Genomic DNA, 12,427 nt, shown 5'->3' with positions numbered 1-12,427 from the left:
GAAGACAGGAAGGACTTCTTTAAGGCCCTGTGGGGTCCTACTTTTGCTCACCCAAAGAACAAAGGTAACTAGAACTGTTGGCAGATTGGTCAGGCCTATGGGGCTGGGGGCACAAAAGTGGACTTAGGCTCTGCCCCCAGGAGCCTGAGTGACAATATTTACTTAGCCAGACTGGCACCTCCAGGCTTTGTGAAGCGGTTCAAGCACAATGACCGTTGACACAGCCCTACCTGCTACAGGTTCGTTACTTCCCATACCAGCAAAGGTGACAGGTGGCAGAATTAGTTCTTACACATTTTACAGATGAAGAGTGCGCAGCTGCTTGCTCCCCAGATTCCTGGGGAGAGAGTAACTCGCTCAGACGCGCACACGGTTTGTGCTCAGGAAGATACACTTGAGTCTAGAGTGACCTTCCAGCTACCAGGCCTGGATGCTCAACCTTCTGTGCCTAGTGTCATCTGAGCTGAGTGGGACCAGCATTCTTTTCTGGGCTCCCTGCCTTTGTGTGAGTTCCCAGACTGCTTGTCCTTCAGACTCTAAAGAGAAAGGAAGTCATATGCCTCAAGACACTCCTGCCTCCTGTACCCAGAGCCTCCCTCCCTTAGGTCTCTTGTCTCAAGACTCAAGCCTTGTTCCAAGGCGACAGCCTGTGAACTCTTCATTGAGCTGGGTCTTTCTATCCCACAAGACTCGGGATGCAGCCAATGGCCTTAAAAGCGATGCCTTGGAGGAGGTGGGGATTTGAGTCCAGGTAGGGCAAGGCAGCTGCCATCAGTGAGTCCCACGCCTGTCACATTCTACCCTCTGGCTTTCTCATAATCCCGAGAATAATACTACCCAATAGTTTAAAATCCCTCGTGTGTGTTGAACGCTTTTGTTAGCTTTCTTCATGGGCTAATACATCGCTTGGCATTTTTAATCTCTGTCTGTAGGTGTGCGTGCGTGCGGTGTGCGCAAATGCCACACCGTGAGTGTGGAGATCAGAGGTGACCTCTGGTACAGGTTCCCTCCTTCTTTTTTGGGGTCTTTTTTTTACCTTTGTGTATGCCAGACTAGCTGGCCCGTGAGCTCATGGTGATCCTCCGGTCTTCACCTCCCAATTCGCTGCGGGGAGCATTGGGATCACGCATGCGTGCTTGGCTGGCTTGACACGGGTCCTGGGAGTTCGAACTCTGGTCAGCCCATTTCCTGGGGAGAGGCTTTAACACTGAGCCACCTCTCCATCTCCTGATCCTCACTTACTCGTTGAGGGATGTGTGAGTTTTAATGGCCCTTTTGCAAATGAGAAACTAAGGAACCGCTGAGATTAGACGCTTTGCTTCGAGTCCAGAAGTCGGGACCGAGCAGAGAAATCTTCTCACCCAAACCTGTGTCAGGAGTTCCCAAGCTTTTCCATTTTCCTGGCCAGGCTTTGTGTTCCAGCCATTTCTGTATGATGATGGGGCTCAAAAGTCACTGGAGGCTCCTGCCCTTGGGTGGACCTTCTAATCCTGCAGCCTGGCAAGACCAGGCGCTGAGCGCAAAAGACTGGAGCTTACCAGGCTGTGTGCTCTTTAGATCTTAGAATACTTGTAATGGTTTCGAGTTCTCTTATTTAGATAACTTACTTCTTTTCTGCTAAGAGGTCTGAGTGAAGCCTGGTGCGCCCAACTAGATTGGTTTTGCTTTTAGGGAAGAATTCCTCCCAGCTAGGTCTGACTGGCTTTGCTGCTCTCTAGTGGTGAGTTGGGAAATAGCAGGCGTGCCTAGCTTTGAGGCCAGTGTCTGTGGTGGAGGAAAAAAGTTATGAATGGAGCCTGAGACTGTAGGGACCATACTCCCTGGAGATGAACACAGCTGCCTTGCTGACTGTGGTGCATGCATCTTTCCACGCGTCTTCTGGCCAGCCTCTCACAACATTCCACCCATCTCAGAGTCAGTAAGGACCAGAGCAAAAAGTAAACACATCCTGTGTAGCTTATAGGGGAAACTGAGGCCCGGGGTTAGGAAGGATTTAACGCTGGAGTCGAATGGAGACATAGCTCTTCACGCTAACATCTGGTGCCCCCCCCCACTTCTTCCATAACTGCCGGAATGGTGAAATCTGTCGTCACAGTAAACGTGGATGGACCCTCTGTGTGTGGAGCCTAGGGCTAAGCTGTGTCATGTCCGCTGAGTCCAGTTTGTTTAACAGCAAAGGGAGATTATTTGAATCTGTTTCGTGGGTCCGGAGGACAAAACCACAGGCGTGTGTATAGTTATATAACAAAGGAAGTGGCATGCGTACTAGTTTTTCTGGAAATTTCACTCTGCCCTTTGTGTGATGAGGAAAACAACAAAACATAGTTAACCTCTCTCTCTCTCTCTCTCTCTCTCTCTCTCTCTCTCTCTCTCTCTCTCTCTGTGTGTGTGTGTGTGTGTGTGTGTGTGTGTATGCATGCATACAGGTGTGAAAACATATAATGATGTTACAGACTACAGTGGACCCCAGACAGTGAGTCCCATAAGATGATAGCACTTAGTAAAATCATAGACATCTGAGCTTGCATGAATACTCTCTGGATCACACAGGGAGAAACTGTGCTTTTCTCAGAATGTATTTGGTAAACGATATGTGACAAGGTCTATGTGCGTGTTTACAACTGAATAACAATACTGTTCACTATGCCCATAACTTTTCACAGGGGCATCCGTATCGACCCATTTGAGCGCTTATTGTTCTTATGAAGGGGTGGGGCACTCTGCAGCCTTCTTGCTTTACCACCTTATGGAAGGGACACAGAGGCACAAGAGGGTTAGTTACTTTTCTGGGCTCTTAGACAGTACGGGCAGAGACAGGACTCAAACCCAGGCAGTCTGACCCTTTCTAGACTCACTGACCTGCGCAGATGGGACACCAGGGAAGCAGGAACAGAGGCTAGCTGTCCCAGATCCCATAGAGCTCTGGCGGACTAGGATCGAGTCTCTGGACTGTGCAGGGACTGGAGGAATAGATGCTGTTTAAATAGCATCCTGTGGAGTAGCAGAACGGATAAGAGATAACCAGTGTGGTGAGGGCTCGGGACAGAGAGAATCCGCCTGCACTGCTGAAGGGACAGGAAACTGGTTCCGTCTTATGAAACTCAGTCTGTAGTTGCTCCTCATATCCAAATAGAACCAACATATGACCCAGATATACCACCTATGGGACCTTTGGGTATACATTCCAAGAATATAAAATCAGTATCTAGAAAACACATCAGCACTTCCTTGTTCACGGTGGCACAATTAACTACAGCCAAGAGTGAAATGTTTGTTGATACGTGAGCAGATACAGAAAATGTAGGATTTATGTGTGTGTGTGTGTGTGTGTGTGTGTGTATATGTGTATGTGTATGTATGTGTGTGTATTTCAGTCATCATGGCTAACCTTTCTATTTGCTGCAGTATGAATGAGGGGCCTTTTGCTAAGGAAAATCAGCTCACTGAAGGAAAATAAATGCTGCAAGACCTTACCCATTCAGGGAACCTGAGAAGTCAGATTCACAGAGGCAGAGAATGGGCTTGCCAGGTGCTGGGGCAGGGGTGGGGATGGGGTAGGGATAGGAGTAGGGAGACATTGACCAAATGGTGCAGAGTTTCAGTTGTAAGATAAATCAACTCTGGAGATCTAACACGCAATGAATAATAATAAAACACATTGTATACTTGAAATTGATGAGAGACATCTTGTGTCCTCAACACACACACACACACACACACACACGTGGTGACTATGAAGCAATGGATGAGTTCATTAACTTGGCTGTGGCAACCATCTCCCATCACGTATGTGTATCAAATCATTATTGCTAAGTACAAAGATGCTCATGTTTTGTTAATCATTTTTAATTGTGGTAAAAGGAATGAAATAGCACACCCATGGCTTCCACCTTCCTGCTCCATTTTCTTCCTCAGGAGCTCCTGGCACTGATGTAGATTCGTGGCTTTTTTTTATTGCTTATTTTGTGCTGCCCCCTGCAGAGTGTCAGCTCCCCAGGGTGGCCATCAGTGCCATCACCTCTCCTGCCCGGGACAAGGAATGCAGTTGGTGCTCAATGCATGCTGGGATGTTGGAGACTCTGAGTGCCCGTGGGTTGGAAGGCGGGGCAGCCAGGAAGCTGGACGCGTGTTTCTGCCGACACCAGTCTTGCCTGATCTGTGAGGCGAAAGACAAATGAACAATAACAAACAGTGGTTAAAACCCAGGAGATGGGGCTGTTAATGGTGCTCCATGCAGGGGAGAGGGACAGGTCTCATTGCCCAGGCCCTTTGGTGGCAGCATCTGAAGAAACAGGCTAGGTTTCACCGGAGACCTGATCTTTCCTTGGCACCACTGAAGCCGACCAGGAAACAGACACCAATGCCATATTATGTCTGGAAAACACTGGGGACAGGGCTGAAAAACAGTTCTCTCGTCTGCGGGGGTCCCTGCAAATGCTCCAGCCAGCAGAGATATGATCTGAGCGAGGCAAAGGGGAATCCAGTTCAACCCGGCTTAGTTAGCTGGTGTGGGCTCGGACCTCTAGAACCTGGTACGGGTCAGTTTAGTTTGTAGGTGTTTAGGTAAAGTCCAATTCTGGGAAAAGGTTTCCGGTAACAATTATGTCAATCTCATGTGCGCCATTCAGCTTAAGTCTGCTTAAGAGCCCAGGGGAGGATCAGGTGTACTCTCGGCCATACAAATGTCCTAGAGGTCACTAAGCTAACAAGTATCTTTCCTAGGTATGGTGTCTACTGATTGAGGGAAAAAAAAACCCCGCTCAAGTTATCATTCTAGGAGGGGAAGGGTTTGGGATAAACGCAATAGCCTGGGGGATTTGGGCATAGCCTAACCCTACAGACAGCACAGGCCACCAGGCTATTAATAGCATCCACTCCTAGCCTGGAGGGTGGGAAACAGGTATAAACCTCCCTTCCGTCGAAGAGACAAGCCTGTGGGCTTCACATTCCTGCTTTTGCCAGTGGACGCCTGAGTGAGCACAAGGACCTTGTGCCCTCTACATATGGTGGGCAAGGAGAACGTGTTGCTGAATAGAGGCTCCAAAGTCTCAGCAGCCTGGCATGAGGAGTTTTCTTTCTAGACCTTTCTCCCTGCCCCTCAGCGCTGCCATGTGACCATGGCGAGGATGGGAGCAGGCTGCTTAGGTAAGGTGTGGAGGAGGACGGTTCCTGTCATGTAAGTGAACTAAGACAGCTTCTGTCGTCACCACCCAAAGGGAGATGTGGTCAAGTGGCCCGTGATTTAAAGCCGCGGAAATCCCAGTGTGAGAAACTAAAAGGCCAGTGCTCTCAGTCAGGTGGTCATGTCACTGTCCCTAGCAGGACGGATGGGCTGAGGTCAAGATCCAGGAACAAGCCCGGGAGGCAGCTGGGTGTGAATCCTGACTCCGTCATTCGCTGGCAGTGTGTGCATGTGCATATGTGTGCATGTGCTTTGTTCATGTGCACGCGTGTGCATGCATGCATGTCTGTGTGTCTGTGCGCCTGTGTCTGTATTTTGTCTGTGTTAAATCTGAACCCATGGAACTCTAAAATGGGTCATATTGCGTTATCCCAGATACTAGCCAGAAGCCAAGGGATAATTTTGGGATAAGTCCCTCAGGCAAGGCTGTAAACACTTGAAAACCTGCTCAGCTGCTCTTCAAAACCATCCTTTGAGCACCGCGGTGCCTTGGTTAGACAGAGGTACCAAAGAGCTTGCCGCATGGAGTATTTGGAGCCGCGCCTCGGGCTGGTCTGCATTGTTGACGTGGGGAGTGGAGAGCTCCACAGCTGGGATCCGCAGAGAACAGGCTCTGACTTCATTTTATGAGTTGGTGTCAGTCCTTGTTTCCTAGTTTGGGAGAAGCCCTTGCCGATTCTTGTTTAGGCTCTTGCTTAGATCGCCATAGAGCACTTCCTCATATTGACCACTAGATGGCAGGAGTGTTCTTTCTCATCCCACTTGAGCGGATACCCTGGGCTGTATTGCCGCCTTCATTCCTTCCTCAAGGAAACTTCCTATTAGAGGACCCACTCCACCCCAAATGCTCACCCCAGTGCCCAGCACATGGTAGGTCTTCAGGAAACATCCGCTGTCCTTTTTATTGTTAGCGTTTCCTTTTTCTCAGAGAAGGGACTGAGCACAGGGACCATAATCATCCGAAACCAGGCTGGGGCTGCTTGCTCCAGCACTGGGCCCTTCAGCCTCCTTGGGGGTAACAGCCACTGCCTTGGCTCGCTGCGTGGACCCTGCCGTGTCTGTCTGCTCTCATCATTAAGATGCTGTCTTAGTCCCTGCGTGACCTTAAATCAGTGGTTTTGATTTTCAGATTTTTAAACTGCTCGGCTTTCCATCTGTATAAGAGAAGCTGTAATATTTGTCTTATTTGAGGAAGACTTCGAGACAAGAAACTATGTCAGAGCAGGGGCTGTGAACGGTGGTCACTATCGCTAAAGCCCTCTGTGTTCCTATAACCTCCCCCTTCCCTTCCACGTCTCAGCCTCTGCACATGCGCACTCAAGGCTCCTGCCCTCAGACCGCTCACAGTTCACATTTTCCTGGTTTCTGTCCTGTGTCTCTTCCTTATAAGCCACAAAGATTCGGGTGGTGTCATCTGCTCTTCCGTCCGGTCCCTCTCTAGGAAGGACATCATCGTTGCCAACACCAAACTCAGGTGATCGTGTGCTCCCTCATGGTGCTGTTTTCCAAACTGAACTGTTAGCTACCCGGCTGTCGCTGCCACGGGGCTGTAGTTGACTCTGAGATCCAAAGGTGTCATGGGGTTGCCCAAGGCACTCGGGAGGGAGTCACACGGTGGGAAATTGGGTTCTAAGGGCTCATCTTTCTTTCTTTAACTTTTGTCCTATTTATATTTGGGGCTATACATAATCTTTTGCTGCTAGAGGAAATCGTTGGTGACCGCTGCTCTGAGTGATGGGTGGGGAGGAGACAATTCAGGAAAACCTTCAGGCCTGAGACTGAGAGCCGGGCTGTGGGCTTCAGTCAGAGTGCAAGGGTCTAACATTCCAGAGGGCAGGGCTTGACTCTCTCCTGGGTTCTGTGGGCAGGGAAAGGGTCCTTCAGTGGACTCCAGGCTTCGGTAGGGGACTGGGCTAAGACCACCTCATTCCTCATTCTTGGAGACAAAGGGTCCTGAAGAAGAATGGTCTTGGCAGGGTTTAGTCTGGCGGTCTCTTGAGGACGTGTTTTAACATCAGTTTCACCAGAAAATAGAACTTATTATTTCTTAATTTTTATTTTGTTATTTATTTGAGACAGGGTCTTTATGTGTAGCTTCGACTGTCCTGGAACTCTCTATGTTGGCCAGTCTGGCCTTGAACTCTTAGTGATCCTCCTGTACCTGTCTCCCGAGGTTGGGGATTAAAGGTGCGCCACCACCACTACCCAGCTTAAATTTGTAAGTTTAGGAGTTATGCAGAACCCTGTTTGCCGTCACCATCCATGTGACTAGTTGGGGGATCGGGGAGGCCGTTAGCTACACGTCCCACAATCCACACTCAGGACTCTGCCCTTTCTGTGTTGCAGTGCCCTGGTTTCCAAGGACCATTCAAGAGCTGGACAGATTTGCCAATCAGATTCTCAGCTATGGAGCGGAACTGGATGCAGACCACCCGGTGAGCCCAGGTCTTCCCACCTTCCCACCTTCTTTCCCTTCCTCCCCCATCTCCAGCCTGGAGCAATGTAAGTTCCTACTTATGCCAGGGCAGGGCAAGCGAAGACCGAGGAGACCGTGAGATTGTACTGTCGCCGTTACCATGGTTACTACGGTTACTACTGTGGAATGGGTGTGAACCAGTGACTGGGAAAGGCTGTCCCTATGCAGCCGTGTGTATTTCTAATTCTGCCTGTGCTTACTTTATGGGTGTTTAAATCAAGCCCAGCGAGGGGACAGTGACAGAGGTGACGCTGGCCCTTCAGAGAGCCGAGCAGAGGGCTCTAGTCAGATGAGGGAAGAGGGGCTGACGAGGGGGTCTTCCGGAATGGAGATGGGTGGGTGGCACCTCAGGGACGACAGTGGGAGAGCGAGCTGAGACAGGGGTGGTCGGATCTACCGGAGCGGCGAATTTCACTGAGCCGTGCATATGGTAGGCAGAGGACAGGTTTTTAAGTGGGTTCTCACTAGAGGAATGGATCAGGGTGTGTGTGTGTGTGTGTGTGTGTGTGTGTGTTAGGGGAGTCTTCTCATTCTCTGGGGTCAGTGGTCCTTGGGAGTGGACAGAGGTGGTCCGGCTGCTTCCTTGTATGGGCAGTGTGCCATTATGACCTTATGTTCTCCAGGCTCAGTCAGGCAGTGGACTCTTTGGCCTTTTTAACCTGGAAGCAGTTTGTATCAACTAGGTTTTAGCGTGGCTGGTGCTGGAGCATGTCTGTGTCCGTCCAGACTCTCCTCATAGCCTTGTGGGGTGTAATAACCAACAGGAGGCTCTCTCTTCCCAAAGGCAGTTTTCTATAAGAGGTTTAAGGCTTCCGTCTCACAGACTGGCCCAGAGATGTCAGGTAGCTTCTCAAATATGCTTTGTCTATTGTTGGAGCCTGGGATCCTTGGACCCTTAACCCAGTGCTCAAGAGAGTTGAGGACACAGGCTTGGCTGGCAACAAGAAACCCAATCTCCTGCATGCCAACAAATGGGGAGCCATAGGCCAGCCTTTCAAAACACGAGCAGTTGGCTCAGGCGCATGCTCCAACCTAAGTAGTAAAGCTTGTGAGCTGACGTGGTTGGCATGAGAAAGACAATGAATACGCCAGCAACTCAACTTCAGTCATCAGTTTTCTCTTTATACCATTCGAGAGAGAGAGAGAGAGAGAGAGAGAGAGAGAGAGAGAAGAGAACGCATGAGAGAGTGAGCGAGAGAGCATTTTATAAATAGAAACAAGGTGAATTCATCCTACCCTCTACCTTCCTAGCAGAAGAAATATTATTTTCACACTTTTCTAAAATAATGTTCGTGTCTGGGAGAGGACCCCCCACGCATAGCCACACGAGTGTACACATGTGTCTGCCTGTCACTCTGCAGGCATTGCCACACTCGAGTGAAGATTTCTGTCTGACATCTCCAAAGGGACTTCTAAGGGCTCTCCCGAATCTTAGCTGTGACGTTAGAATAAATTATTCTGAGCTGAGGACAGAAGTTGTATTTAGGCATCTGACTGAAATCTTAAACACTGTGTTTCACAGACATGGTGGTGAGCCCTTGTGAGCCTCGGGCAGGAGGTTTGTGACTTCTAAGACGGCCTGGGCTAGGCAGTGAGACTCTGTCTCTAAAACCAAGCTAAACTAGGCCAGACCAAAACTAGATCAAACCAAATGAAATTAAAGCAAACTGGAAACAAAGCGAAAATGTCGACTCTGGAGGGACAGGTTTTCTGTTGTCTTCCTGTAGCTGATGCACTCCATTTCACGGAGCCTAGAGGTGGCAAAGGCCACACTGCATGGCTCTGATGTTTTTCCTCTCTAAAGAGCCTCTGCCTGGGACTCTCAACTGTGGGCCCTGCACACAGAAACATCTTGGGAGGTTTCTTCTCACAAGGAAGGCAAGTCCAGCTTGACCCAACCTGCAGGACGCACACGAGAACTTTTCTTCCCTCCCCAAGCCCCATCGTCCGGCCTTGACCCTCTGTTCTTCCCTTTGGCCTCTATCCTAATCATTTGGGTGGGTGGGAGAGGCCAGTCCAGAGAGAGAGGGACATGTCCTTCCCTTTAGTCTCATGTTCCCTCAGAAGCCAAAGCCGGCCTTCAAACTCTGCAGTTCATTTCTCTTTGCTAACCCAGGCCACAGCTTTGGCTCCCCAGCCTCTCCTTGTCAAGAATTTTATCACCAAAACAGAACTTATCAGGTACACTGTCCCCCTGTAGAGGAGGCGCCAGGCTCTCTCTGTTCCTTCTGTCTTTCATCAGATGCTGGGAACTAGGGCCAAGCATAGAGCAAACCCACGGGTGTCTCGCTGCAGCTGCCAGCCCCGCCCCCCTCCCCTCCGGGCCAGGCCTCAAGGTGTGAGCTGCAAGCAGACACCAGCCTAGCAGTGAAGGGGTTGTTCTTCTTCAAGGACCGTCTGTTCTGCTCTGTCCCTTGCAGCCAGCATGATCCCTTCCTCCCCTGACCCCCTGCCCTTGGCAGGATGCATTTGTGTTTGACCTAGTACTTCCGAGTCTCCCAAACAGTTACTTTGTGACAGAAACCCTTCCACTAAATGGGTCTTCTCTTATGTTCCCAATGTCCTCATGCCCTTCCCCCCCTTTCTGCTTCAGATCCCAAATTTGCCAGCATGGTTAGGCTTGGAAAACCTTAATGAAAATGCTGTGCTTTATTTTTATTTATTTATTTATTTACACTTCAGGACCCTTCAGCAAATGGCCTAATGGGGCTTCACTTTCTACCATTCTGATAGCAAAACAGACAGAACTAGACATTCTTCAGAGTGCTTGCTGGTGTGAACATCTTTCACTATTTCGCAAGGCTAGAGAGAGACACAGACTACTCTCTGTTAAGACTGGCTAGTCCAGATGACAACTGTCAAATTCGAGCTGCTATTCTGACCTCAAATATGAAGATATAGGTTAAGTGTCTATTGTTTAGTCCAGTAGAGATGGTCCTCCCACGGCAAGCTGACGGGGCTTGGGAATTAAACCAAAGGACCAGGTTTTCTTCTTAGAATACACAAGGGCACTCATATTTCCTCAGTATAAATGGACCTTATGTTAATTGCAAGATCTTAGGTTCCTAAAGTCTGGTGTCATGGTATACACATATAATCCCAACACACAGTATCCGGAGGCAGGATGATTACAGAAGCCAGCCTCAACTACAGAGTAAGACCCTGTCTCAGAAACCAACAGCAAATATAAAAAAAGCTCCCAAGTTCCTTATTTGTTTGATTTTTATGATTTATTTTATTTCTATTTATGCATAGGTGTGTGTGTCACATGGCACATGTGTGTACATGCCCATGGAGCCCAGCAGAGGGCGTGGTACCCTCCCCAGAGCTGGACTTACAGGTGGGCATGAAGCCTATTTATGTGGGTGCTGGGAACCAAACCTGAGCCCTCTGGAAGAGCTGCGAGAGCTCTGAGCTGAGTTAAGATGCTGAGCCATCTCTCCAGCCCCCTATTTCTAATGAATGATTTCAACCCACTCAGTGTTTCAGGGAAAACAGCTTGTGCTTTGTAACTGCCCTGTCATAGAGTCTTTAACCGAGTAATATTTTCTTCAATTGGGATTTGGGTGTGGTGATGTTAGTTTACCAGTGTGGTGCTTTTGAGATTTTCTTATTTCTCAGAACCCATCCTGGTAAACAAACTAGAAATCTCGCATCCCTGTCTTTTCTCCAGTTTTTTTCCTCCCTCCCTTTCTCCCCTCTCTTCCTCCCTCCCTCTCCTGTTTCTTCTTTTGATGTCAGTAATTCTGTCAGTAATGCTCCCGTGTTCCATGTTCTCAGGTAAAATTAATTTATATAAATTTTCCAAACTTTTTTTAAACTACTGGTTGACACTGATATATATATTATATGAATATTATATAATATATATTACATATATATATATATCCAATAAACTAGTCAAACAAAGAAAACAGGCAGCATTTGGAAAGCAGGGGCTATCGACCTTCTTCAAAAGCTTCTTTAAACCCTGCCTGTGATCCAAGCCTTAGTTTTCAAGCTGTTCAGCTCATGGTTTGGAGACAAATAATAGCGAATTAAAGTGGTTTCTGGAAGAGCCTGTTGGGAAATGTCTGCAGGGAACAAAGACGAGTTCCATGGCAGTGGACCAGTGTCTTGACTTCAGACCACAGTGAACTTTTCTGTAAAGTACCCTCCTTATCTGCTGGGACGCTTCCAGCTCCTGATGTGCCCCACTCTACCCTAAACACTCAAAGACACACTCGGCCCCCTCTGCACACTTGGAAATGAGCTGCTTGGCACCCTGGGAAGACTGCCTGCCAGTCAGCCTTTGAGGAGTAGCTCGTCATCCTCCTGGGGGTGGCTCGCTCAGTCAACGGAGCGCCTGCCAGGTCAGGTTCACGGTTACTGAGGTGTCATAAGAAGAGCAGAGGGCTGGGTGATCCAAAGCCTGGCTGAGGCAGGAGAGTTGAGGCCAGTTTGGGCTATCTGGAAATATTTTATTTCAAGAAAATAAAATGCAAAACATTAAATTGCCCTAGCAGTAAGGGTATACCCATTTGTTCACAGGAAGTGAGGAGGGGCCTCCGTATTTATTTCCATAGTGACTAGTATTTTTTTTTAATAGAAACTGTGGAGATAGCTCAGTTAGAAAAGAACAGATGTTCAGATATGATGACCCAAGTTCAGCTCCCAGCATCCATGTAAAGAGCTGGGCATAGTGTCACATGCCTAGCTCATAACGCTAGGTGGCGGTTTCCTGAGGATTGACACTCAAGGCTCTCTCTCTCTCTCTCTCTCTCTCTCTC

The 12,427-nt window shown here is 48.8% G+C and overlaps 1 protein-coding gene across 1 annotated transcript in view; it reads left to right on the top strand.

Moving 5' to 3' along the window:
• The window catches only part of Pah (phenylalanine hydroxylase), a 46,311-nt gene that overhangs the window by 18,819 nt on the left and 15,065 nt on the right, over nucleotides 1-12,427 (top strand). The window contains exon 4 of the mRNA XM_005358218.2: nucleotides 7,529-7,617. Within this exon, the coding sequence (XP_005358275.1) occupies nucleotides 7,529-7,617 (89 nt within the window). The remainder of the gene's footprint in view (nucleotides 1-7,528; nucleotides 7,618-12,427) is intronic.

This window comes from Microtus ochrogaster, chromosome 24 (assembly GCF_000317375.1).
Source record: "Microtus ochrogaster isolate Prairie Vole_2 chromosome 24, MicOch1.0, whole genome shotgun sequence".
Classification (NCBI taxonomy): Eukaryota; Metazoa; Chordata; class Mammalia; order Rodentia; family Cricetidae; genus Microtus; species Microtus ochrogaster.
The sequence above is the reverse complement of the archived record's forward strand: the minus strand, read 5'-3'. Positions and strand labels throughout refer to the sequence as shown.